The sequence below is a fragment of the Hirundo rustica genome, chromosome 5, assembly GCF_015227805.2.
Source record: "Hirundo rustica isolate bHirRus1 chromosome 5, bHirRus1.pri.v3, whole genome shotgun sequence".
NCBI lineage: Eukaryota > Metazoa > Chordata > Aves > Passeriformes > Hirundinidae > Hirundo > Hirundo rustica.
Genome location: NC_053454.1, coordinates 10,376,615 through 10,404,377, shown reverse-complemented (window position 1 = coordinate 10,404,377; position 27,763 = coordinate 10,376,615). Strand labels below are relative to the sequence as shown.

General features: G+C 39.4%; 1 protein-coding gene across 3 annotated transcripts in view; it reads right to left on the bottom strand.

The window, feature by feature from the left end:
- The window catches only part of AFAP1 (actin filament associated protein 1), a 113,756-nt gene that overhangs the window by 35,277 nt on the left and 50,716 nt on the right, over window positions 1-27,763 (bottom strand). For all 3 annotated transcript variants that reach the window (XM_040064857.1, XM_040064858.2, XM_058420688.1), the window contains 4 exons: window positions 23,925-24,022; window positions 10,921-11,029; window positions 5,279-5,490; window positions 2,095-2,274 (listed from right to left, as the gene is read on the bottom strand). In XM_040064857.1, coding sequence (XP_039920791.1) covers window positions 2,095-2,274; window positions 5,279-5,490; window positions 10,921-11,029; window positions 23,925-24,022 — 599 coding nt within the window. The remainder of the gene's footprint in view (window positions 1-2,094; window positions 2,275-5,278; window positions 5,491-10,920; window positions 11,030-23,924; window positions 24,023-27,763) is intronic.

The following is a 27,763-nucleotide window of genomic DNA, read 5'->3' as shown; positions in this document are numbered from 1 at the left end:
CAGCCTCTGGTTCCGCCCATTTTATCAACTACAGAAATCACATGGAAGGGACAGAGCCTGGGAAGGACCCTGGCCCTCTGACTGACGGGCTGGGAAAGCTCAGATCACCCAAGATGAAGCAGTGACCTCTTTCATAGTGTAAGAATGTCCTACACAAAGCTACACATGATTTTCAGAAACTAATTTTGAGTAAGGCTTGAATGATCACATAATTGCCTACATAATAAAAAAAAATCCTTAAATGTTGGTGTATTTAAAAAAAATAATGCTTATTTTATTTCTCCAAAGGCCATACTTCTTTTGGAAAACACTGGAGCTGCACAGATCATTTCTGGTTAGCTGTGGGACAGGAAATTCGTACGGCATAAGCAAAGGGCTGAAGCAGCTCTGAGGACTTGGAAGTCAAGTACAGTAACACTGCCATGTACTTGAAAGATTTCATTAATAGAGAGCTCTGCAGCATGAAGGAGCTAAATAAAGCACTGTCAGACTGGCTCCAAATGCTTTGCAGACACACAGAATACACAACTGTGTGACCATGCAACTGCACAAAATGCCTCTTTTTTTTTTCTTTTTTTTTTTTTTTCCATTTTGAAGCAGCAGGAATGCATCTGGGATATGGAAAAATCTAGTAGTGCTCTGTCTGCCTGTGTGGGGATGCTTTATATACAATTTAAAAAAATAAAACAATTTTTATGAAAGAACGTCTGATAGATGCTAATGAACTCAGTATTACTAAATCCGAATTTAGAACAACACAGGAAATAAGGGTGCAGTTCCTATGATCTAATTACAGCGGAATTCCCTTGGAAGGGAATATGACTTATGGACTTCTTTTCATTCCAATCAGTGGTTTTGAAATGCTAGCTGAACTAGTGGGACACTTGCATGACTTTAAAACAAGACTTTAAAACGTAGAACAAGATACTGATTATAGAAGAAGCCTAATAAATACATGGCTGGGATTAGCTGCTGTTAAAATGACAATAGGGAGAGCATTTGCTAAGCTAGGATACAAAGTCACAGTCAAAACCAAACACACACAAACCGCAAACCCCCAAAAGGTAAATTCAAACATTGCAAAATAGGAAATTACAGATTAATTTTCCATTTAGTACCTTGGCCCACAGCAGAATTTATACCCTTTAAGCTGCATTTTATGTCTCCCTCTTCTGCAGAAAAACTATCTGCCATCAGGAAATTCCTATGTGTTTAATTCAATTGTATTTGGAAAAATACAATTTATTCTTAGAAAAATAAGTACCATATAAGGTTAGATCAGAGAACAGCACGGAGAATGCCTGATGAGTCTGATGCAATCAGACCTACACATGTATTTAAAAGATTGGATTTCAAGGTCTTAAAACAGTTGCTACTTCAACTGCAGTGATAGTTTCCCACACTACTTCACTGACCTCCACCTTTGAGGCTGGCAAAGTCCAACATAAATACTGGTAATCTGGTTAGGATCTGTAACTGCAGCCCTTGCCTTGGGATTTTCCATGTTTGCAGACATTGAACAGAGAGCAAGGGAAGATGACAAAATCCCATTTTCTCAGAAGTCTACGTTCCCAGGACATAACAGACCATACATTGTTAAACCAGAATTAGGAAACTTGAATGGCCTTCAGGAAGCTGAAGGATTTTTCTCCATCCAGAGCAATTCAAACAGGTATCTCCTCAGAGAATCTCCTTTATAAAAAGGTGACACCATGCCAAAAATAATATGGGTGCCATCTGCCTCCGCCTGAGGGAATTTGAACCTTCCACTTACCACCAGTGGGCCCTAACCACCAAATCTTTATGGAAAATGAACTGGAGAAGAAGAAGGCAGGAAATTTGCCACCTCTCCTCTCTGTGCCATATTGTGCTATTAATAGTGGAAGCCATCACAGCAGCAGCACTGGGTTAACCCTGAGGAATTGCTTCGAGGTCTGAACTTAAAGTCTGTATTTCTGCAGTCCCAAATTAGATGGGATTTATGTGGTCTGGATTTGTGTGGAAGTTGCTGTCTGTGTCTCGGTTTGTAACAGCAACTGAGCAATGTGAGCACTTTGTGGGTAGAAAAACTCCTGGCCAGAAAACCCCCCTTACCTTTAGCCACTGTTCTGCCTGCTCTTTGCTCTGCACTGCCAGAACCAGGGCATCCGCTCCTTGGTGAGAGATTTTCAGCTCGTGCTTCTTCTTTTTGCTGTCCTTGGGAATATAGGTGATACTGCAGTCATTCAGGAGCAGCTCCATCTGGGGCTGCTGGTCCTTGGAGCTTTTGTAACACTAAATAAACGTAAGGAAAGTTCCAGAGTTAGATATTACCTTTCTGAACCTTGGGGGAAGCTCTTATTATGTAGAAATGCTATATTTTTATTTCATAAAATTTTGAATATATTTTACACATCCCTTTACCACATACCACAGAGTTCAGCCAGAGTGAACTCATCCACTCTGTAAAGCAAAATTACTTCCAAACTGACAATAATAGATGTCTTTTATTGCAGGACAGGTACAACATATGGAGAGCATTAAACGTCTCTGCATTATCCTTATGACTCAACCTTGACCGTGATCAGGTAGGAAAAGGGTGATTTAGGAAATCTGTTCACATGTAGCAGCAGAATAAACTTGTAACTTAACAACTTTAAATCACAGATGTTTACATTGCCCTCCAGTGACAGACCAGCATATGAAGGCAAATCTACATCAGTGCCTATGTACTGCAATTGCAAAGATGCTGGCACATGCCTTACTCACCTGTTCATTTTCTTGAGATAAGTTAAAAAAAATCATGGAAACTGGGTAAAATCACACTTTTTCAATCAATACAGTCTAATAGTCCCCGCACAAATTTCTGTCACTTTATTTTGTAAGCTCCTGGGTACACTGATGCACTTACATTTTCTCTCTCATTAGTAAATGTTGTCAATGAACAGCCATTTCATGCTGGGTCACTGATGACCTGCTTTGTTGGAACTGGTGATCTGAAGACAGAGGGCTCCTCATGACATCACTTGTCCTACAGACCCAGCCTCCATTCCCACCTTCCAACACACACATCAGTACAGCTGAGGCTCACAAAGCTGTTGCAGTGCCAGACTGCAGAACAATGTTTAACTCTCTATACAAATGTGCCCAAATATATTTTATATACCTGTGTAAATGGGGCTTTCACTCATACAAATAAGCACAAGGCTAAAAGGACACCTGATAATAAAGAGGTCTCTTATAATCAGTAAGACTGACTAGTATCTGCATACAAAGAACAGCTGAGCATTTATGTGAATAGAGAAATGCACACGAACTTCTGCATGTCTGCAGCAGTATTCATGCCAGGATGCAATTGTCAGGAAGACAGTAGCTGATAAAAGTATGTTATAAACACTACAAGTTAGGCTGAGCAAATACAGCCAACTCTAAACCGGCCCCTGCAGATCACTGACAACCCTTCCCTCTCCAAAGCCCATTAATACCAAAGCTTCTCCAATTTGGTCACAGATTTTCAATTTACGACATTTAAAAAATACTAAGTTTTCAAGTTATGAAATCTTGAAGGTATACATTATTCACTTTAAGAACCAATAAATAGCTTGTAATTCCTTTTATATTAATTTAAATATTTTATTTATAATTATACATTGCTAATACTGAAGCATGTATATATTAAAAGACTCAAAGTGAAAAATGAGTCCCTGACGGACTTTAAGCAAAAAGCAATTCCCCACTAAAAGTTATTTTTAATGTCTAATTCTAATTAAAATATTTTTGTTTTATGATGACAGCTGCATTTATGACACAAGCAATTACTAATCCCTAAGAACACGTATTTGTTTTACTTGCATTTCTCGTAAGTTTAACTGTACAAGTCCTCCTTCAAAATAAACCAATCCTATGTAACTTGGTTGTTAGACTCCTATTGTGATTTTATTTTCTTAATCCCCATTATAGAATTACTGAAACACGACCCCGGTAAAGAAAAAAGCTTTTTTTGGACCACACACGTGGGTAAAGGAAATGAAAATATAAAAAATAACATTTTTATAAGTTACAATAAATCTAATAGTAGAACAAATGCTGTATGACTTCAGGGAAAAACCTGTTTCTCTGTCTCTTTCCTTTCTTCAAGTTGTTATTGCATGGTCTTGAAATCTGATATGATACTGATATATGGTGATAAAAATGTGCATTAAGGATAATGACATTATAAGAATATAATAGAAGCTGAATCAGAATGAACTTTTTTCCAACATTTAAATACAGAAGGATACAAAAATTAAAGCTACTCCAAACTAGCAAATTCTTTCCAACTGTATTTTCAGAAATCTCTTACCTCCATTTCACATCCTGCTATTTTCTATACTGCCAATAAGCATAAATGTACTTGGAAAGTGAACACACCTAATCTGCAATGTACCACTGTAGAACAGACATTCTACAGAAAATGTTCTATGACCAGTTAATCAGCTTTTAACACTTGGGATAGTGCAGTAATTGTTAGTTATGTAATAAGTGCAATGGCTGGAAGCATCATATTAGAAGACAGGAGCACCAACGAACCCCAGCTTATTGATTAATATGAGAATTAGTTTGCTCATAATGGCACACAGTGAGTGTTTCCCTCAGTTAAGGTCTCTTTTCAGAAAACAAAAAAGCATCTATAAGTGGATAATTCATGGAATCTTTCACTGGTGCCTCCAATCAGAAAGAAGCGTAACAGATTTGCTTAAGGAATAAATACATCCACTTGTTTCTCTCCCTTTTCTAATGCAGCTGTGCATCATGTGAATACTGCATCGTAATTACTGCAGAACAGATGGCAAAGGTTTAGTTTAAAGTGTATACATTACCACAGCATATGCTGCCAAGTGAGTTCTCAGTCCAACAAGGGACTTTTCTCTCCAGCATTCTGATCCAATGGTTCACACACAGAGCTCCCTATGAGATATTTTTGTCCGCAGGGAATGAAAGATTGGATTTACAGTTTCAGCAACGTTTTTTTTCCAAATAAAATATTTTAGAAGATAATGGGCCAGACGTTCTTTCCGATATCAGAGATCTGCTGGAGTTCAAGCTTAAGTGAAATAAAAATCAGAGTTCTAAGTGGTTAAATGGTATAATTTCAGTGCTTTTCTGCTGCTTGGGTAAATCATGACTGAACTCTTTGGTAAAGCTACTGCAGACTTGACTACTGTTAGCAGAATATAATCCAAAAATCAAGTTCCTGTAAAAATAAATACATTATCTAAAAGGTACAAAGAAAATATAGCTAGCTAAAAATAAGAATTACCAGTAGTTTGTTGTCTTTGATAACACACAGTAGTTTGGTCCATTGCCCAAATCGTTTTTTTCTAAGAAGGAAGGCACAGATTTTGGCATCCTTCACCAGATCCATAGAGGCTTCCTCAGAAGGCCACTGATGTCTCATTTTCTTCCCCTTTCCATCCTCCTCCTCTTCATCGTAGGATTCATAAGAGCTGCTCATAGCATCTGAGTCATAATCTTTAATAAAAGTGTAAAAGTGTTAGGTTAAAACACTTAGCCATGAAGCCCATTGAAATAACTGAAAACCTCAAAATGGTTCATTTTAAGTGAAAGCTTTTGAAAGTCAGCCATGAACAAGTTACTGTTTCAGTGCTTAGTAATATCAATGCATTAAGTAAATTAAATAAAAGATACTTTGCCAATATGAAACTTTATGGAAGACCCATACAGACAACTTGTGAATTTTAATGAAACAATAAGCTGGGATTACATAGCTAGAATTTCAGGTAGTGTTTCATTATCTTCAAAATATTGTTTGACAGCTTCATTTTTTGTAATTCTTTCACAGAGAAACATCTTCACCTTGCTTTAGAACATCACATCAAGAAACAAACAACCCATATGGCAAAGGTCATAAGAATACATTATGGGGCAGTGTCTACCCACATAACATTTCATATAATTCCCAAATACAGCCCCTGTAGTGCTACAATTAGCATTCCGTAGACAGTGTTGTCCCTTGAATGACAGGCTCTGATGGAGGTAAAAGCGTTGTGCAGAAATCTTTTGTTCTGTGCTTAGCCTCAGCTGCTTAATTCTACTCCAAGTTTTGTGGTGGAATGGCAAGCTTCCGTTTTAATTAAACTATTTTTCTTCAGGCCTTTCATTTTCCACAATGCAGGCAGATCTAGCAGCACCCCCAACTAGAAAACTATTTTGCTGTTACCCTGCTCTTATCGCAGAACCCTCCCTTCCACCATCCATACTCATTTGTTTATGTGGGTATATGTGTGTAAAGCCCTTCAGAAAACAACACCAGAAATCCTGTTATCCGCTGGCACGTGTTCACACGAAGGAAAACTGACTGGAATATTTTTAAAAGCTGAGATTTCAGCAAAACATTTCGTGTAGACTTTGATCTATTTTTAGGCCGGAAGGTGGAAGAAAATCTCGTTTGCTTTAGCTAGGTAATTAGGAAACAGTCGGGATGTAGGAAGGAGAATTAGAAAGACTGGGAAGAGGACAAGAGAGCGGATTGCTGGAAAGCTCATTCTGCATCAGTTCCTTCCTGTGTGCACAGTCAGAATGGAACTTACCTCACATCTCTGAATCAAAATTAGATATTCTCATTCAACTTGTGTTTTCATAAAAGTGGATGAAACAGTATATCTTCAGCTCAAAGTGAAATGAAAGTAAAACTTAGAGCCCTGGAAGTTTATTTTTAACATTGAATTGCCATTTTCTGGTCAATTGTGCTACAGGGTGTTTGGTTTGGGGCAGATCCATATGGGCAAGTGGTAAAAGCCTCAGATGATTATCAGTGGGAAAACACTCCAGTTTTTCACTTGTGTTACAAAAAATCAAGAGGAGGACGGAAAAACTCAGAGCAAATATTTAAACTGACAGATTTGGAAATGTTTATTCCAGATTATTTATTTTTGCATATTTATTTAAAAGTATACATAAGAACTAGTAGAACTTGCTGCTTCGTCCTTCTTACCCCTGAAGAAGGAAAAAAGCCTAAACAACCCCCCCCCAAATCCAGAACCAAACCAAAACATTCTCCCTGCTCCAACTTCTTTCAGAGCAGCTTTCTACAAACTTTCACACAGAAACATCAGGAAATGCTTGAGAGACCATTGACCAGTCACAAACACACAGTAACATGCCAGCCTGCTGAGCACAGAGAACGAACAATTCACGGGGAGCAACCAAACACAAAATGCAAGGTCTGATCATTAAAACAGCTTCTTCAAAAAGATCTCCCAAAGGCATGGGCTGTGGGACAAGCTGCCATTAACTAAAGTTGCCATCTCTCTGGGAACTTCTTCAGCTCTTGGCTTTCCCTTTTCAGGAAAGTAATTAGTGCCCATAACCTCCTCACCCTCTCATCCTTCGTATTTAGCTGTGATCTTTGTTACAGCTATGACAATATCGCAATGTTCATGTTGATGTTTGGTCCATTTCTACAATATTCTTTTACCTCATTCATTATTTTGCCTTGGTTTTGGCAAATTTTTTTTTTTTTTTTTTTTTTTTTTTTAAGGTAAGAAGTAGAAGTAAGAACTTACTACCCATAGGTTAAGACATAGATACACTGTTCTGGTGGGATATTGCTGTATTATTACTAATGAGATTTTTCCATTAAGAAAATAGTTTTTGAATGCAAGAGTGTCTGAGGGTAAATTTTACCAGATGAACTTGAAACTTAACTGTACAGGGAGGACAATCTTCAAGTATATTCTACCCAAGAGAGTGGAGCTGGGTCATTTTTCTGCACTCTGAAGATGGGAAGTTTCCATGACAGAGACTTTTCTATCAGAGGACTACATTTTTAAGTGCACCAATCAAAAGGATGAAAAAACTGAATCTGTTTCAGCATACTATTTTTCTTCCCTGTTTAGAAAGTCATTTAACTTTTTCATATTGCAGTAAAGAATGTTCCAACTTGGATAAAATACCAGGTCATCCCTTTGTCTTATACAGAAAAGTTGATTTTCTTCTGACCATAAGCCCCATGCAACAATATTGCTTTATTCCTAGCATATTTACTTGGATAAATCATTGAGTTTTCCTCACAGCATTGAAGCCCACTATTTTCTTACAGCAAGTTCTACCAGTTTCCAGAAGAAAATAATTGTCGAAAGTGCTGATTGGGACTTCACAGTAAAAACTGAAATTCTGCATGTTTAATACCCTACAGCTATTTCCTATGCGGCTCACAAGCATTCCAAGTGCAGATTTCCTGTTAGCCATTAGCTGTGTGCTCGGCACAGGGACTCTGCTGGCACTGCAGTTGCAGTTTTATCCACATCTCTGTTTCTAGGAGGATGAAAGCCAGCAGGAGCTACCAAAGGCCCAACCTGACCCAGGCTAATGGGATCTTTGGGGACCTGTTGCCATATCCTGCCCAGTAAATATTCCTCATGTCTCCCTTGTTGGTTTGTGGGACTCTTGGCCAGATGAAGAGCTTCTCATGTGACTCACACCAGGAAGGATGCCCGCCCTGAAGTGCTCATATCATCCCTGATGACACTTGGCTCCTCTTTACCGCATCCTGCTTCTACAGCTTGTTCTCCAAACTGCTCTATCACATCCAAAACAAGGTTTCCAGGCTCTGAGATGCAAACTAGCATGTGGAGAAAAATGTCCCTCCAAAACAAAGTGCATTTATTAAGTCTATTAAAGTCTCAGGGGGTAAAGATGCACTGATACAACATGTTCCAATGCTGCTAATCTACCAGTTTTTACATATTTGGCACTTTCTGATTAATTTGACTTCTTTCGACATTGACTTTTCACCTTCATGTTCACAAAAATTTCCCACTGTTATGGGGTGAAAATCACAGTGGACTTTCATATTATTTGCAATAGTGTATTCCTAAGACTAGTCTGTATAAATTTAGGTATATTGTACAGATCAGTAGCTTTTAATATAGAGAGAGTTATCAGACAAGTCATACACACTCTTGCTTTCATCTACATGCAAACACTTACTTATAAACCAGTTAGAGGGACTTTGGAAAGTTATGGGTATTTCATTTTCATGACCATGTTCTGCAATTTTCTTCAGTGCTTGTTTACTTTTACAGGTAAGACACATGGTATGTAAGTCTCCTTGCTATTAGCGACATTACAAAAATATTCCATAGGAATATTTACTTAAAATAATTACATCTATTCCAATAGATGCATTCTTGCATTTCTTCTACTTCAAGAACTTCTTCCTATTGTCTTCTCCATCTCAAATATTCCAAACAGTTAAGGTTATATCTTTTAATACACTTTGGTATCTGGTTTTAATTACCATATAACTGGATTCAGTGGACATTTTGCATGAGCTAAGATGTATTACTGATTGCACAGTGAATTTAAAAGCAACTTCATTACCAGTGAAGAGAGGAATTCTTTTAACACTATTTTTAAGATATGATAAACTCCAGAACATTAGAAAATATAACACCATCTCAGCAAGTGGAATGTTAAGTCACACTAACAGAGATTTAAATGTCTGGAGATATACATATATACACACACACACACACACACAAAATTATGGAATTATTAATGAATTTTTATGCCTGATATCCTAAATACTGTCATGCATTTAAATGCTTAAGTACAACAAGAATTCAGCTTCATACTTTGTCTTGTTTTTCCCTAGTTGATTTTTTAGCAGTACTATTAATATTTGCACTATTAGTATTCCTCTGCCTGAGCATGCCTCTTGTTTAACAACAAAACCCAAGTCAGAAGCTCACTGGGTCACAGTGTGTATCATGACCACCCTGCAGCATTTCAAGGGAGAAAATGAAGAGAAGAGTGATACTGCTGCTCTTCTAAATCCATATGTAATTTCATTTGCTTTCCAGCACATGAAACTCTTTCTTACCTTGAATTTCTAGGTTAATTAAAAGCTTCTAGATAACATCAGTTTGTGCAGTGTACAGATGAATAGTATTTTAGTTTTAAGGTGACTCCTATGCATGTTTTAAGAACAGAGAGATAATTTAAATTAAAATAGGGAAGATGTGCCTTTAATCTTCAGACCATAGAAAATAATGATTAGTGATAAATCAGCCCTACACAAGTAATAAATTACCCCAGCCAATAAAAATGCAGCAAAAAGATGGTACATAATATGCTGTTGACTGACCCTGTGTAGAGGTCACAGCAGTCATTTCAGTGTTTCATCAGAGTGCTCTCAGCACAGCTCCACTGAAGTGCACAGGTCTTTGGGGAAGCATTTGGGTGTGAAAAAGAACATTTGGGTGTTGCAGAAGGACACTTGGGTAGACAGCCAGAGACAGCCTTTGCCTCCTGTCCTGAACGAGTGGTCACAAAAGTACTGTTATGGGCATCTCACATGGCTTGTGGGAGCTGCTGGGGCCACTTCATCCCTTTCCACGATGTCTCATCAGAAATGCTACAAATTATTTCCTTGGTTTTTTTTTTTTCTTTTTGTAGATTTTAGCAAGCAATTCGGTGCAACAGAGGCACAGCAGGCAGATGTGCAGATCAGTACCAGTTTCTGAGACCTCTGCTTTCACAGTGTGATAAATTTAGAGGGGTTTACTCTGGGCAATATTTAACTCTGGACTCCTGGCCCAATGCCCCCATTGTGTGTGGTTCAAAGCAGTCAAAAAGGTTAATGGCTAATTTGGGCCCTCTGTCTCCAACAGCTGCTGAAACCTGTTTACGTGCTCCTCACTTGGGCACCAAGTTTAGTTTCCTGTAAGAAGAGCCTGGTTTGAGCACACCAAAACAGTTCTGCAAACCAACCCAATGCATGGCCAGCAAAGATAACCAGAACTGGCCCAAACTGTCAAAGTATCACTTACGACACATCACCACAGCAACAGAGATGGAGTTCTCAAGTAATAAAAAGATCTGAAGGACAGTGGAATTACCAATGGCTCAGAAACTGCCTGGAAATGTCTTACTCACTGGAAGTGATGTACTCAGGAGCCTTCCCAGGACTAAGTGGCACTGCCTCCTCATAATAGCCTTCAGGAAGGGAAGATGTTGGCAGTGGTGGAGGCCCATTATCTGGTGGCTAAATGAATAAAAAAAGAAAAAGTGATTACAGACCAACAAGGTGTTAAATTAAACACGGACAGAACATCTGCTCATGATCAGTGCCAATGCAACCAGCTTCATAAACCCTGCTCTTGTGACTATTTCCTGTGTTGACTATCTCTAAAGGCAAGGCTCTGGAGGGCTCAGTTAGGTGTTCTGCAAGGTAGCATCTTTTAGATGAGAAGCAAGCCCAAATCCTAAGTTCCTCATATCTTGTTATAATTAAACAATAATAACTAAAGGTTGAGACTTGAAGCAGTAAAGGAACTTAATTATGCTTCATAACATGTTGATACATTTTTAAATACATTATTGTCCCGACCTTTACCTTTAATCAGGATAAGGAAACAAAACTTTCTTTCATGTCCTCCAAGTTCTTTGGAGATGATAAACACTGGAGAATCCTATTTGTCATTGCTAAGGATGGCAAAATCAATATAACAGCTACATTAAAATAAATATTCTCCACAACAGCATTAAGTGGGAAAAATGCTGAAAAGCTATAGTTCTCCATTTAAGAACTGGAAATCCAATGGGTCTATGTAGGAAAGAGACTTCTATGCATAGACCACTTTACAGTTTTAAGGCTTATTGGTATTTTACACCTAAAATAATTCACGTTACAGCAGCAAACAGCAGTTCAGTTGGACACTTTAGAAAAGTTAAATAGCCTGGGCTGGCAGAGACTAAGGAGGGAAAATTTAATCATATTTTCATGATAGGTATTTTTTCAATGGCAAATTGATTCTTAATATACATATTAATGTTTATAATGCTATTTCTACTTAGTAAAAAGTAACCTACAAACAAGGAAAACTTTGAAACATCAAGAAATTATTACATGAAAAAATAAATATGTCAAATACTAGGTCAAATTCTAAAATGCTTCTTTTAAATATAAACCTGTTTTAAACTTAAAACTGACCAACTGTTGGTACGTTGATATAATAACAAAGTAAATTTAGTACTTTGTGACTTTTTCCATATGACTTTATTGTTCTCTTTCCTTAACAAATACCAAGACAGCCGTATTTTATGGAACCAATTCATATTTGCCACAGTTTTTTAGTTTCATATTTACGTGTTAGAGAAAATATTGAAGCCTTTTTTCAGCACCAATGGTTTATTGCATTGTAGCAAAAATGTAACTTGCAAGCAGAGTCGCATTTCTGCAGTAACATGTTTTCAACATATCTTTCTTTTTTTTTTTTTTGTATCTTTTTTTTAATGTAACAACAGAGATACAGCCATGATTGTTTGCACTGGACTGATCCAGTGTAAACTAAGGGAATGAATAGAGATACTGAAGTGATAAACTGGTCAGATACAGAAACTTTCTGTATGCTCCTCTTTTGCTCCCTGTTAGAAGTTATCTGGGAGGAGCCTGGGCTTTAATAACATGTGCCATTAACTGTAGTGAAATTACTTATGTGGGCACTTTCAGGGCTGGATTCATCTTTGACTATTTCAAAGCCAGACATCTCCAAACCTCATTGCTGATTACACACCTACACCAGTCACCTAACTTTTAACACCATCACTAAGGTGAGTCCCATCCTTAGGGTGCTCTGTAGTTATATTCGTATCAAGTAGGTTATTCCACCTTGCAGGTAAGTGTTTGTGCATTCCCAGTGTGCAGGAAGGCGAGAGCTGGTGACTAACCCTGCCCTTCAGCTCATCCTGCATGGATTTACCTTTGCACACCAAGTAAAACAAGAAACTTTTTCATGAACAATGAACTGATTCATGACTGAACACAGAAATTCCTGGTCAGATTGAAATTTACACTAATATTACTCCTATTATCAAATGATACAGCCAACTTCTCACATCACAATCAATTACAAATTACAGTTGGCAATTACTCTTGCCTACAATGTGAACCAAATGAGATTTTCTCACAGGCCAGCTTTGCTAGAGAAATTATCTGTCAAAGAAGCAAAATAAAGAAAAAAAAAAATTAGTTCCAGTGTAGTAACCCTGTAATTTTGCTGAAAAAAAAAAAAAAAAAAATCAAACTGACAATCTGCACATCATGACAACATAAATGAGTCTTTCAAGATTAGCTGCTGCTTCATAACAGGCATAAGGGATATCAAAAATTACTATATGTTTGTTGCTGTTGGAAAATTGACAGCAATTATGAATTGCTCTACACATTATCACCTCTGTGTGGCCTGAGTGCTAGACACTAGAGGCAGAACTGCCTCCAAACACTCCAAATACTTATTTTCCCCCTTCACACAAGTGGGTAAAACCTTGTTCTCATTAGTTGTGGTCCCAGTTTGTTCCTGGGGCAGCATAGATTCACACTACCCTTTTCATTAGACAAAATAATTTCTTGGTCTAGCCTTAAACCATTTTTTCCATCAGGTGTACACAATATATGAAATTTCTATCATTATTGAACCTCATTCACCTAGGAAATGCATGTCCTGAGTAATTCCAATTTTGACTTGACACAGCACCGAGGTTTCAAAGCTGTATTTTATCCGGGGACAAACATAGGCTCCAATAAAGATCAGGAGGGGAAAAAAAAAAAAAAATCCTTGTTTTTAGACAAAATGTTATTCAGAAAGAAAGAAAAAAGGAAATGAAACACAAATGGTGCTTGTCTGATTTCGACCCTTCTGGAGCACCAGTTACTTCATACAGCTGGGGCGGGCTGCGCTGTGCAGCCAACGTCAACACAGATGGAACCCATTGCTGAATTAACTGGGCCCTCCTCTCTAAAATGCATTTTGCAGTGCTTGCCATAACAAAGTTGAAAACAATTTTATATATATATATATATATATATATATATATATATATATATATATATATATATAATGGAGAAACAGAAACATCCAACATTAAATACTTGATAAAAGTGGGGCTGCTTTACTATTAAATCCCTCCCCCCAATAGATTAAATACAAAATAAAATATCTCAAATCTGAACCATAAACAACTACATCTTTTGGCAGACATGGGGTATATGAGTTTGACCACCAAGATACATAAAAACATTTATGTGTGCATTCTGGTATTAGTTACTAATATTTATAGTTCTTTAATGTTTTTACTATTGCTAGTTGTATTTTTTCATTCTTTCCCCTCAGCAATTTTCAGTGGAAGAATTTTGATGAAGTTATGAATTATGAACTAGGTCTTTATTCAATAACTTTTCAATAGTTTACCTGAAAAAATGAAAAGGCCATAAAACCCACAATATTATTTACATATTCTGCAAAAAGATTAGATCTGGAAAACACTAGAACATGTGTGGCTTGAGTGGTACCAGGAGGAAAGACCTGGCAACCTGCAAGGAAGGCATTAGCAAGAATTTCGCGGCCCCCCCCACCTCTTTTTTTTTTAATTTGGTTTTTTGTTGTTTGTTTTTGTTTGTTTGTTTGGGGTTTGTTTTGTTTTGTTTTAAGGACAGGTAACAAGGAAGAAACATAGAGAATACTGCCTCTCAAGATAAACCACCTCTCTCAGTCACAGGAATAAGAACTGAGAAAAGAAACTGACATGACTTTTATCTCCTTGGAGGAAGAGGAACAAAGATATAATATGTTGTTGTCCAGAATAATAGCAGCACTAATGAAACAGTATGGATGAAGAACATTTGTCAGGTCCTGGGTTTGAGACCAACAGAGAGATGCTTTAATTGAAGCCAAGAGGCAGGTGAAGTGATCATTACACTACAGAGCTGAGATCTCTGATGAAATTAGAGACTGGATTGTGCACAGGATGCCCAATTCCAGCTTACAGGATTGATTGTTACGAGAAAGAAACAAAATGGGAACATTTTTTATCCTACTGGACTCTGAAACAGACTTACATGGATATTTTAATTTAATGGCATATTATGATCTTCCCCTCCACCTGCCCACCTGTATTCCACAGAACACAAATAAACTCTTTCTTCCTTTTTCCTAAGAGATACATTACTTTATTTTCCCCCTTCTGTCCAAGGTTGCTGAGCAAGATAGACAGTAACTTTTATTTTATGGATGGTCTATCTGATAATCTGGTAAAGATATGGAAAGCAGTCTGAAAAACAAAGGAAGATAAGTGTCAATGTATAGAGGCCTGAGGATATAAAGCCACTTTATACCCCAACGAAGACTCACACCCTGTAGAAAAGAGAACGAAATACCTTCCTTTAAGCAATGATTTAGGATGTGGAGATTCCCAGTGCCAGGCAGTGAGTTTAGCAGAGGCTGTCAGTAACCCGAGCCGCAGGCAATCACCACCAGCACCTCAAGCGCCACACTTAACACGTGTGTTACTACATCAACCACCAGTTCCGAGCCAGCTGATACACGACCCCTCAATGCTGAAGGCAGCAACACGAGAACAGAAAAGGGGTCACACGCTGGGGGTGTCTGAGAAAGCTGTTCAGCAGCCAGCAGGGAAATTTGGGCTTCAAGAAGAAACCTTGACATGGGCACATGCCGTTTGCTCTGGAGCAAGCCTAGACCTGACCTCTGCACAACCCCACTGCATCTTCAGCCTGGAGGAGGGTGGAAGAGTGCACACACACCCATGATCCCTAACTCCACATGTGAAAAACAAAACTGGATGTCCAGAAAGCAAGATGAACCAACATACCGAATAAAATACAACTCACAAAATTACTGAGCATACATTTCAATCAGGCCTTTTTTTGTAACACTGTAAGGGTTGAAAACTGGGCAGTAGTACTCGCCATGCACTTGGTATGACAGCACTTAAATCAATTCAAAAATGTGCTAAAGAGAAATCACTATTTATTGCCAGCAGTTGAGGACCTGGAGGGACCTTAGATTTGTTCAGGACAAAAGCGCTGACTTTGTGGGACATTAAGATCATAGTGAACTGTGCAATATTTGTCTGCGTGTGCACAAGGAAAATCTGAGAAATATTCATTTGACCTCTGCTTCGTATTCTAAGGTTATTATTTCTGAGCTTGTCAGCCGCAGCCCAAAAAACCAGGAGCCAGGTAATGTGAAGGAAGTCTAAAAACCTATCTTCCCAGCTTCTGAGCACAAAAGACAGCAAAACCAGCCAGACAGCTACAAAACTCAACTTTTTGGAAGGGAGTAACCCTGTCAGTCCCACCAGAAGGGGGATAACAGGGCCACAGGGTGGGCTGCTGGCATAGTCCCACCTGACCATCTCTGACTGCACATGCCGTAACAGCACACACCTCTACAATGCCAGTGCTACCAGGAAAAAACAGAAAGAGTCCCCTGAACAATCAACAACCAGAGTTTGACATGATGGGCGGCCCAGCAATACGAATCCTGTGAACAGCAGGACTGGTCACCCACCAGCTCCTGCACTGCTGAACAGATCAGGACAGGGGGGAGACTTGTGGCAGTGATCACCAGGCAGAGGATAAGCTCAAGTGGAGCCTCTCCTTAGGGGGTGATCCTGACCAGGGACTTGAGCAGGTTTAAGGCTAAGAACAGAAGGCACACACTTGGCACGCTGTCCTCCGGGGAGCGGAGGAACATCTGACACAGCCTGGGAGCGTGTCTGCTGACTCGGGGGAGAATGCCTAATTAAAGGTATCGCTGGAAAAGTGCTTAGTATGTACAGTGACTACAAGCAGATCACAGCCTCAGAAAGCACAGCCTGATGATGGGAAAGAGATCTGAACAGACTTGCTGGCATTAAAGAATGAATCAGGGCGTCCTATGGCTCCACAGCTTGATCTGAAGATTGTCTGGAGAGCATTTACACACGTACCTCACCAGGAGCCGAGTTACTATTTCACAAGACGCAACACATCTGCTCAGATACCTGAATAACCCCTTCACCTAACAAACAAAAAGGCAAAGATGGCAATGAAGAGGAGCAAGTGGAAACAGTAACAGAAAAACGTGGTATATTGACCCAGCAGAAAACCCAGCTGGTTTTTGCATCTCTGACAGCACTGTCAGTCTGTGTCCAGACACAAATTGTCTCAGTTCTTGCTGCTGTATGTAACTGCATTTGAGATAGTAAATAAAAGCAAAAAGGCTGGAGCATGGAAAGCACCACTGAAAGGACAGGTAGCTGGAAAGAGTTACACCCAAAATCTGTGGAAGGCTGGAGTGAAAATAAACTCCATACTCAATGTAAGGATCAGAAGATCTAACAAAATAATTAAAAGTGAAAGCAAGTGAGCCCGTAAGAAAACCAAGGTACTTCTGTATCATTCATAATTTATAATAAAAGATTATTACACAGCCAGTTGGAAGCATCACTCAGACAAAACAATAGACTTGACTCATGTCAAGCAAAAGGTCTGTGTGTACCAAGAAATGAAATGGGCTTTAATTAATGCTAGGGAACACTTTCATACATATTAATAAGGAATATTAATCTGAATTTTAAGCAGCATAGGGCTTTCAGTCAGAGTTGTTTATTGTGACTGTGCTCAAAGAAGTGTCCGTATTCACCAGAAAAGGCAAAATCACCTTTCTCTTCCCGAAGTTAATAAACTCATCCAAGTGTGTGACATGGCAGTGAGGACAAGGCAGTACAGCGATGAAAGTGTAGGCAATGCCATTTCCACTGGAACAATATTGTCTAAGGGCCTGAGGACTGTATCAAATTAAAACAAGAGGAGGCTTGATACTTACTGGTCTAATTCCTCCCCATGTATTTGTGCACAGAACATCAATGAGCACTATTAGGAAAGCAAAAAATCTGGTCCCTAACTATCAACATGGAGAGGGGGTTTTATTGCCAGGTATAGCATAGAAACAAGAAATGAAAAACCTGAGGTCAGAAGTGTGAGCATGCTACAATAAATGGTGGGACAATATCCTATGAAATCTGTGGCATTAGTAATTTAATAATTTTCTTATAAGAAGGTCAAAGATCACCAGTATCTAGTTAAAAAAAGACAAAAAGTCAAATAGCTTCACAATGATCATAAAAAGCATATGGTAAAGAAGTTCAATTCTACTCTAACTCATCTAGTTTAAATGTAAATTCCAATTAAAGGTGGCTGAGAACAGCTCATTCTGGCAGCTTAGACATGAGGAAAGTTTTGAAATATGGCAATGTGTATTGCTATAAAGGTATACTATAAATTAACTGAGAAGGTAATTGCTTTAACTAAATCTTTTCTGTGGTACCATTTGCAGATGTGAAATAAATCATCAACAATAATTCAGCATCAACCATGGAAAACCAGAATGGCAACTAGAGTGTCCTGCAAGACATGGATAACACAAAAAAGGGGTGGTATGCATTTCTTCATCCTTTTTCCTTATGCAATCACATATCATATTCCACAATCCCAGTGTGCCCAGGTGGCCAGGAAGGCCAATGGCACCTGGCCTGGATCAGCGATAGCGTGGCCAAAAGGACCAGGGCAGTGGCTGTCCCCCTGCACTCAGCACTGGTGAGGCCACACCTCAAATCCTTCTGGGCCCAGCATGACAAGAAAGACACTGAGGTGCTGGAGTGAGTCCAGAGAAGGGCAGCAGAGCTGGTGAAGGGTCTGGAACACAAGTCTGATGAGGTTGAGGGAGCTGGAGATGTTTAGCCTGGAGAAAAGGAGGCTCAGGAGGGACCCCATCCCTCACCTGAAAGGAGGTTGTAGCCAGCGGGGGTCAGTCTCTTCTCCTAAGTACCAAGCAACAGGACAAATATAAGAGTCTCAAGTCATGCCAGGGGAGGTTCAGATATTAGGAGAAATGTATCCACCAGGAGGATGGTGAAGCACTGAAAAAGGCTGCCCAGGAAAGCACTGAAGTCACCCCCACTGGAGCTAAAGCCATGTAGACGTGGCATGTGGAGACACGGTTTAGTGGTAGCTTTCGGCTAACTCAATGATCTTGAAGATCTTTTACAACCTAAATGATTCTATATGCAGAAGACTACTGTCCTGGTCACTTAGGATCAAAGTACATGATGCTTACAGCAGGTTCTTGGGAGAAATACTGACATCGTTCACTCGCATTAAACCATAGAATTAACCTGATAGAGCCTTTCTTGTACACAGTGGAATGAAATGGAACTTGAGAGGAATATGATTGGGATATCTGAAGCACATGCACCATGGTGAGGGGCAAAGGACATACTTAAACACACAAAGACTGGCAATGAAAACTGGGATGGTGGAACAACAAGAAACCTAAGTGCTAGTAAATAGATTTTGGCAGGTTTCTGAATGGGTTAGTATTTTATCATTGCCTGCAGTAAGAATAACTGCACTGATAACTTAAAAAAGCTTCTTTACTTGTTCCTTCATTATGGTAGAACTTGCTCAGACCTGTTCAACCTGAAGTATAGCATAGCCAGCTCTGAATGAAACAAGTGAATATTTGTTAAATTTGTTTTTTGTGGCTTTGACTCTTCTTTAAAGGAAAGAACATGAAAACTACTACCATCTTAAGATCATCTTTAAAGAGGAACAGAGAATAACAACTGCTTTTCAGTGTTAGAAGAAAAAGGAGATGAAACAGAGATTCCCAAGTACCCACCTGAGACCCTTGTTTCTGTTATGGCAATTTTCTCGAGGCACATTTTAGAAAAAGCTCAAAAACTGGCACTTTTTTGTTGCTGTGCAAAGAATGATTAATATAATTGGTGATATATCACCTCAAGAATCCTTTCAATTTTCAGGTGATTTTTCTTCTGCTCCAAGGATTCTACCTCTTTTCAGCATTTTCTAATAAGGATCTAAGGGTTTACCTGACAGGCAGCCAGATGAAGGGAGGCTGTCAAATCATTTCTCCACAGTAGGAAACCCATTTATAAGAAGCACTCCTACAGAGTGACTGTGAATTGTGCAGGAATGGGTTGGAGGAAGATGACCCATTCTTTTGATTCACATCTGCAGGGTTCTGGAATTGTACCGAACATTTGTTGCAGTTAAATAACAATTAAATTGTCAATATTCCAAGAAAAACAAAATATACACTCGATTTCACCATGAAAATCATGCAAAATAGCTAGGAGTTTGTGTTTGATTTTGTTGGACCGCACAGTGCAGTGAAATCACCGACTGTCAGATGTAATATGACAACCAAGCGCTTGGAGGCTGTAAGTATTCTGTCACTGTCATGCTGTGGATAATTTATGCCAGTAATCCTCAGGCACATCTGAGCAGCGGGACACACCGGATATTATCCTACTGCCTCAGTGGAAAATGTACTTCAAGGCAGCTTGGTGATAGTGCAATGATGGGGTCCCAGGTGTTAAACCACCAGCAGCACTCTGAAGCGTGCACAGGGCCTGGGCTCTGTTACTCCTCCAAACCCATCATCTTGCACTGCTTTGTGCCTGTCCTCCAAACCCACCATCTTGCACTGCTTTGTGCCTGTCCAGAGCAGAGGAAAGCCATGAAAGTAGCTGCTGATGTGGAGGTGGATGAGGCAGGCTGAAGACAAGCCCTGGCAGAGAGCAGGTTGAGGAAGGGAGAGCAGATAGGACTCCATTTCAAACACAGTGACTTCCTGCTCTGACCCAAACAAAGCCCCAGAGCTGCTGGCACTGTATCCCTGCTGGCAAGCTCAAAGTAATGCACCCAGACAAGTGGGGTCTCAGCTCTGCAGAGGGACTCAGCATTGCCCTTAAGCTCCACATCCTTTATCTGCATTTACTTTGCCAGCCACCCAAAAGAGCTGCACACACAGACTAAAGCAAGAGGGGATTTGGGCTTTCTATGCCTGACAGAAAGTCTGCTAGACCAGATGTAGCCAAGGAAATGTATACAAAAGAGAATTACTAAGAGACGGTGTGCTTTGTGATTTTCTTAATTCAAGTATACTTAAGGCCCAGCTTTGTCCCTCAACTTTGTCCCTTCAAAGCCCACTGAGTCCAGGAAAACTCTCCAGGCTCTAATGTGTTTTAATAATTGGAGATTTTGCTTAAACTATTAACAGTATGTCCCTTAATAAAATGAATTTAATACTCTTTGTTCATGGGCTGATGAATAACAAAACTGATAGAAGATTTGGCCTGAGCAAATATGCAGGTCTATTTACAGATTTACAAAGGAAACCTTGCACAGCACCTGCCCACACATAATTCTGGCTCCTGGCACTACTTTAAGGAGTATTGAATTCCTTCCCACCCACACATCTTTACATAAGTAGAAACTTAAACACCAATTCAGACTAAACATTTTTGAATGCAGAAATCCTTGAGTGACATAAAGAGAAACAGTGGTGTAAATGAACCTTTAATTTTCATCACATTCAATAACTGATGGGCTAAACCCAGAGATTTTAAAACAGTGTATGGTTTATTTGAAGTTATTGATTCCCACTTCCAGTAAATCCCTACGCTCCATCAGCACAATCTGTTTTCATTATTGAGACCATCACTAGATGTTGCTTAGAAAGTGGAAAAAAATTTCTGTCCTGAATAGCTGTCTAAAAGAGGTGCCATACAGAATGACTTCCAACTTGCCCTATGAAGAAGGGCAACCAGCAGCAGGATATTCCAGCCTCTGGTGGGCCCAGGGAATTTCTTCTACTCAGCTATGAAAACACGCTCTAAGAAAAGTAGCTAGGAAAGGTAGCTCAGTATTTTTATCACTGCAATTATGTACAGTTCTCATAGAGATTGACATCAGCTACAAGTTTTTAGGACTCCATTGATTCAGGGTGGATTGAAAGTCACCATGCAAGAGCAGTAATGGATGGGAGAATTAGATCTTGGCCACTGCCACCAATGTACTGTGTATAAGAAAAGAAAGATAATATGACAGTCTTCGAACATATCAATAGTAATATGGGTTTAACAAAGAGACATCTAATAGTGAAAGGTTTCCAAGAAGCAGCTAATGATCAATTCCATTATATCAGTGTGGAGAATTTAAAGTCAGACTGGGGTCTGAGCTTACCATAGTGTTCAAATGACAAAAAGCTGATGGTTTGGTCTTTCCCTTCTGATTCCACTGGTCTTTTGCAGGACAGCAGCAGTCTGTCATCTTTTTCACAAATTACAGCATTCTGCCATAGTAAAGTATCCCTCATAACCTCCATTTAGATATTGCAAGACAATGAGAGGCTTGGGGACATCTCCTGGCTTGTCTCAGAGTGGCACTGCCACCAGAAAGGGAGGTGAAATCCACCACTGCCTGACAGCAGCAACAGAATTGCAGAAACACTGGCAAAAATCAGCTTCTAACATTATGGAAAAACTTGATGAATTCACTGAGGTGAAAACATCCGTGGTGTTATAGGCAGATCACAAGGGAATTCAAACTCCACTTTGCCAGACTCAGCACGGGAAGACCACACTGCAGACCAGCCAGCTCTAACAGTGTCAACTTCCATGGTATTTCCCACAGTATCTCAGAGAAATATCTTTGTTATTAAAAAATCCAAAACGAACTACTGCAGAAACCACTGCTGACCTCCTGGACCTACTTCATACTTCACACCGTTTCACTTGCTGCAGCTGTACCAACTTTAGGGGAATTTACACATTAGTGTATGAGAAAAAAAAAGGAGATGGGTCATCTTAAGAAAAACAACTTGAATCTTCAGAGCCAAACTAAACCCACATAAATATAAAAGAATGAGGATTTCAGTTGGTTTCAGTTTATGAAGGTGGTACCCTAAGTCTGCATTTCAAAGGCATGTGCATTTTGCATAATTTTCCTGCCTCTTCTGAACCCTTTCCCTTGTAATTTATACTGTATGTATTTTGAATTAAATAAAAATAATCAGTTTCTGGCACAGTTAAGCATGAAATGGATTCTTTGAGTTTCACTGTATATTAATAAGATTTCTTTTGCATCCATTAAATATGCACATAATTAATTTACAGTCACAAACCTAAAGCTGGCATTGCTTAGAGAGAAAGTAAGATTAAGGCATTCCATACAATACATATTAGGTGTGGTTTTTTCTTTTTTTTGCAGTCCATAGTCCATAGCATTTTACAAAAGGCTGGGCAGGAGTTGATTTGATAAATTAGTTCTTCTGTTTATAAGATGTTACTGGGTTATATATCCCTCAGGACCAGGCATAAATGTGACAACAAAACAGCACACTGAAATGAGGCAGAACATCAGCCATCCAGTTACTCTGGCCCTGTAAGCTGCACCTGTGCTTCCTGGTTCAGTGAATGTGGGTCTCCATGGATGGTCCTCATCATTGTGAACAAAGTTTTCCACATAAGAATAAAGAGATGGATACTTTATCAGTATCAGTTCAACCCTCAACAGGCTAAACCACGATATGCTTACAATTCTCTAAAAAAATGTTGAAATGTTTTCTTCATCATATCTACTGTGATGCCAGAATGAGAGAAGCACTGAAACTTGTTTACTGTTTTTTTTTTCTGTAACAAGACAGCTGCTCCCAACTGGACTGAATTACAGATCTCAATCTTTGCTATAAACACCTCTAAGAACTAGTTCATCTGTTGGATCTGAAGGGAATTTCCTACCCAGAGACCGGGCAGGAAAAGGAATTAAAGACTATTTAAAACAAAGGAAGTATTCTTCCTTCATTTTAAAACTCTGCACCTTCATTTTTCAGCTACTGAAAGGAATCTTCTCATTAGGCTTGCTTCAGGAAGTGCTACCAATAAAAGTGGAAGAAACAGTCTCGACCTGTGGGCTTGGTCAGGCCAAGCTACAACAAAGCACAGGTCAGCCTTTGAAATTAAGGTTCAGACTTTTGTCTGAATTTTGAAAAATCTCCAAGGATTGGAGATCCATTCCACAGCCTTTGCAGGTGACCTATTCCCAGGCTTATTGCACCACAGGGATGTCTCTTCTGCAGGCTGAACTGAATTTCCTCAACCAAAGCAGAGGTGAGAGGAATAATTATTTCCCTGGACCTGCAGGCTCTTTTCCCTTGTAACCATTTCTGTTAGAACTTACCATAAATACATTCTCTCTTGTATGTATTTATATAATTAAATGTAACACTCACCAGCCACTGCTGAGGTATTTCTGGCAGAGGCATTTGAGGAGGCGCCGGCAAACTGTTGGCAACTTCTTGCTTCTGGACATGTTCTTTTATTTCTAAACCTGTGGAAGAGCAACAGACATCTCCTAATGCCTTGGTAGATGCAAAAGGGATATTTTTTCCACATGTGGATCCCATGTCTGACTGTCACACACTGAAATCTGGCATGCAATTCTGATCACAGCCCACCTCCCAAGTGCAGTTACTGAGGCAGGACTGGAAGAATGCTGGGAATTCAGGAATTTAATCAACCAGAACAAACACATACTTGCTCTATATAATAATGACATATATGCTGTTTGGATCAACAAATACCAGACATTAAAAAAAATTACAGGAAATCATTCTGAACTGCCCATCCATCCCAAACTGAAAGACTTACACAACATTCAAACATGCTGCCAGGTGCCTGCCAGTTAAAAACACTTATTGGGGGAATATACCACATTTGAAAACTTCCCAGTGGCACCATACAGTTAATAAAACATAGCCTGTGGCCAGTATGTGACTGGCTGCCTTTTTCAGTGGAGAGGAGCAACAGTTGTTCCCGTGGCACATTTTGGATGGGCAAAGCCATCATGCAGAAACGAGCCCCAAACCATCCTTCATACCAAAGAATGGAGAAGAGGGCAGAAGTGGAGCCCCCACCTGCCTGCTTTTCCTGGAAGAGATGGTGACAGCTCTTTGGCCAAGCCCATAGTGCCCGTGTTCCCTGGGCTCCCTGCTGCCACCACCACCTCTGATCACGGAGCTATGGAGTGAGCCCAAGCCCCAGGGGACGCAGGATGCTGTGACACTGCCGAGGGACAATGCCCTAAACAATTCACCATTAACAGAAATGCACAGTGAGCATATTTGCCCATCATTTCCTTCTTACTAATTTTTTATTTTAATAACCTCGTGGTTTTACAGGTGAATATGAAAACAGAAAAGAATTAATGTAAAAGGTGCTTTGAGGGTCCTTTGAGTCATTGTTGTATCTCCCTCACAGGAGAAAAGAGGAATGACCAACTCACTCTGTGCTTTTGGCACAGTAGTTTAAATCACAGCTGAATTCCCTTCATAGAAACAGGATATTGTTTATTCTTCTATATATCAAAAAAAGATTAGGATTAGGGTGCATCTCCTCAATGTTCTGGCAAAAATTCAGTCCATGGATTGTACTCTGCTTAACCCTAGACTGAATTTAGCTCCTAGTGTTTAGTTGCATTTTTAAAATATATATTTACATAGTCAAGTGGATGACTTTTGGTCAAGATCATATAATTCTCAAAAATGTAATTAATGATGAAATGTTTCTTGTCATAATATCCCAGTCCCACTGGCTGTGAAGACGTGGGTTGAAAAACAAGACTGATATATTAGACCGTCTCTAAAGACTACAGTTTCTTCCTTCTTCCTACTAATCAAGAGAGTGATTAGTCTTGGGAAACATTCCTTTTTTCTCTTTTTTCCATTGTAACACTGACTCATTGCTCTCTACATAGGATGAGTGATGAGTCCATATTACGACTGCCATCCATATCCAAATGTCCCATGCCTTCCATAACAACCAGAAGTCATATATGAAAGGATTTTACTGAAAAAAACCCCAAATTATTCCAAGTGAATACTATTGACTCTGTAAAAGTTTACAGAGTTTTCACCTATATGTGTTTAAAAAAGAAACTGCTCCAACATTTTAGTTCTTCTACCAACTTACACTGCAAAAAGAAGTACTACAGGTTTTGGGCATCAGGTCCCGTTAAGGAAAACAGGCAATGTTGACAGTCATATTATATGACTAAATCCAGCAACACTTCTTACTCCAAAATAAACTCTTTGTGTCTTTGTTTTTTAGAAGAAAGTCTGAATTTTAGCATGAAATGCCAAGTATTTTCTTCAAACCTACAACCTACTGGGCATGCTAAGGTGCAGGAAGAAAAAAATAAGGTTTATAGTTCTGCCAGCTATTCAGAGTAACCACTGGTTTGGATTCAGGGCAGGTTGAGGCCAAGCAGCTGCAAGCTGAAGAACATATCTGCCTGGCCCAGCTCTCCCTGCTTGATAGATATTAGATGAAGAAAACAGGAGGCATTTAGGGGAGATGGAACAAAACAAGGCAAAAGCTTTCTAAAGAATTCCCCAAGTAAGAACTCACTCAGTTCTAAGTGTTTTACTGAAACCCAACAAGCCCATTACAACAATTTCCACACCTTTACAAAGAAAACCATAATTGTTCATTTCCAGACGTTCCAACAAATCCAGCCAGTTCCCAGTTCCCCAGATCCATCATTACCATTCCCCATCGATCTTACATGGTTTCCTCCAACAATCAAAAAAGCCTGTTGGATTGACCCTGTTGATTTTTGCAAATGCAACTAAAGAGCTTGAACTCAGCATAGTTCTCAAGCCTCTTAAACTGTGCCAGCAACCCAAGAGCTCTCGTGGAGTTGTGTGGGTGGAGTAAAACAACAATTTGAAAAACACACTCCAAATGATACTTCAACTTAGTTACAGAGTACTGTGTGTTTATGCTTCTTTTATTGCTTTTAATTTTAATGAAGAGATGAATAGTTTCAAAGGGATGGGAGTACTGAATGTTATAACTGATAAAAAAAGCAGCAGGGGCGGCTCCAGTAAAGTACATGACTCCCTGGGTAGTTTCACACATGCTCAAGGCCAGGACGTGATGGCAGAGCTCCCAAGGAGGCAGCTCCTCTCCTTCCCTGCCTTGCTCCTGTCCCTGCACCAACCTCTCCTTCGGGCCAGCATAAGCATGTGTGTGGCCTTAGGTTGAACCAGACCAGGGAAGCAACACTGGTTAGGACTAAACCACCAAAACAAAGCAAATTATGTTTGTGCTAGCAGAGAGGAAGAGGCAATACATGAGTAGCCTGGGGAGAGAAACTGGATGCTTTTTTAGAGGCCATGCTGGCTTAAATTCTATTCAATTACATGAAGTAGAGTTTATAGACATATAAAGCTCTGTCCTATGATCTCTTATTTAACTGAACTATGGGGTTTCCTTAATTCTAGTTTGAGCTAGAGCATATCTTTTAGCAAAATATTCCATCTTGACAAGATGCCAGCAATGGCATGCAGAACTTGCTAAGTTCTTCCATTAGTTCATAGCTTCAATGCTCAAAACATGTGCTTTATTTCTACTTTGAAACAAACATTCAGCCATTGCACTCACTGTTGTGTAAGTCTAGGAGCTCTCAGTCATTCCTTTTCTACATAAAGATTAATTATGACACCTCATTTTGGATAATTTGAAGGCATATTTCTGGATCCTTTAATCACTTTTAAACTTTTCTTTGAAATGTCTACATTTGATCTCCTTGAACTAAGGCACTAGAGGTGAGTAAAATGTTCCAGTAACAACTGCACTGAGCAAAGCCCTACCACTTAATACCTGGATCACACTGGGATCTTGGTGATGGATGGATCCTGTAATTGGATGAAATGAATCATGTTACAGAGCCTGCAATAGGCTTTAAAACATAAATGGTGGGTGCTGAATAGTGGAAAGCTATGGTTCTGGGGTCTCCTTACCTGTCACCGCATGTAGAGACATACTAGGGAGGTGCCCTGGCATACAGAAATTGATATTCACACAGTTAAGACCTCTCACCCTCAAAGATATTTTGAACTGTCTGTAAGGAGCAGATCTTTGCCCAAGCCAACTCCCAGTCATGCCTAGGAACTGATGGAGGAGACAAGTCAGCTCAGGCCAAACCAATGCAAGGATCACCCCATAATTTAACAGCATAAATAATTGAGGTCTAGAGTCCAGAAACATACTCAGCACTCTGAAATGG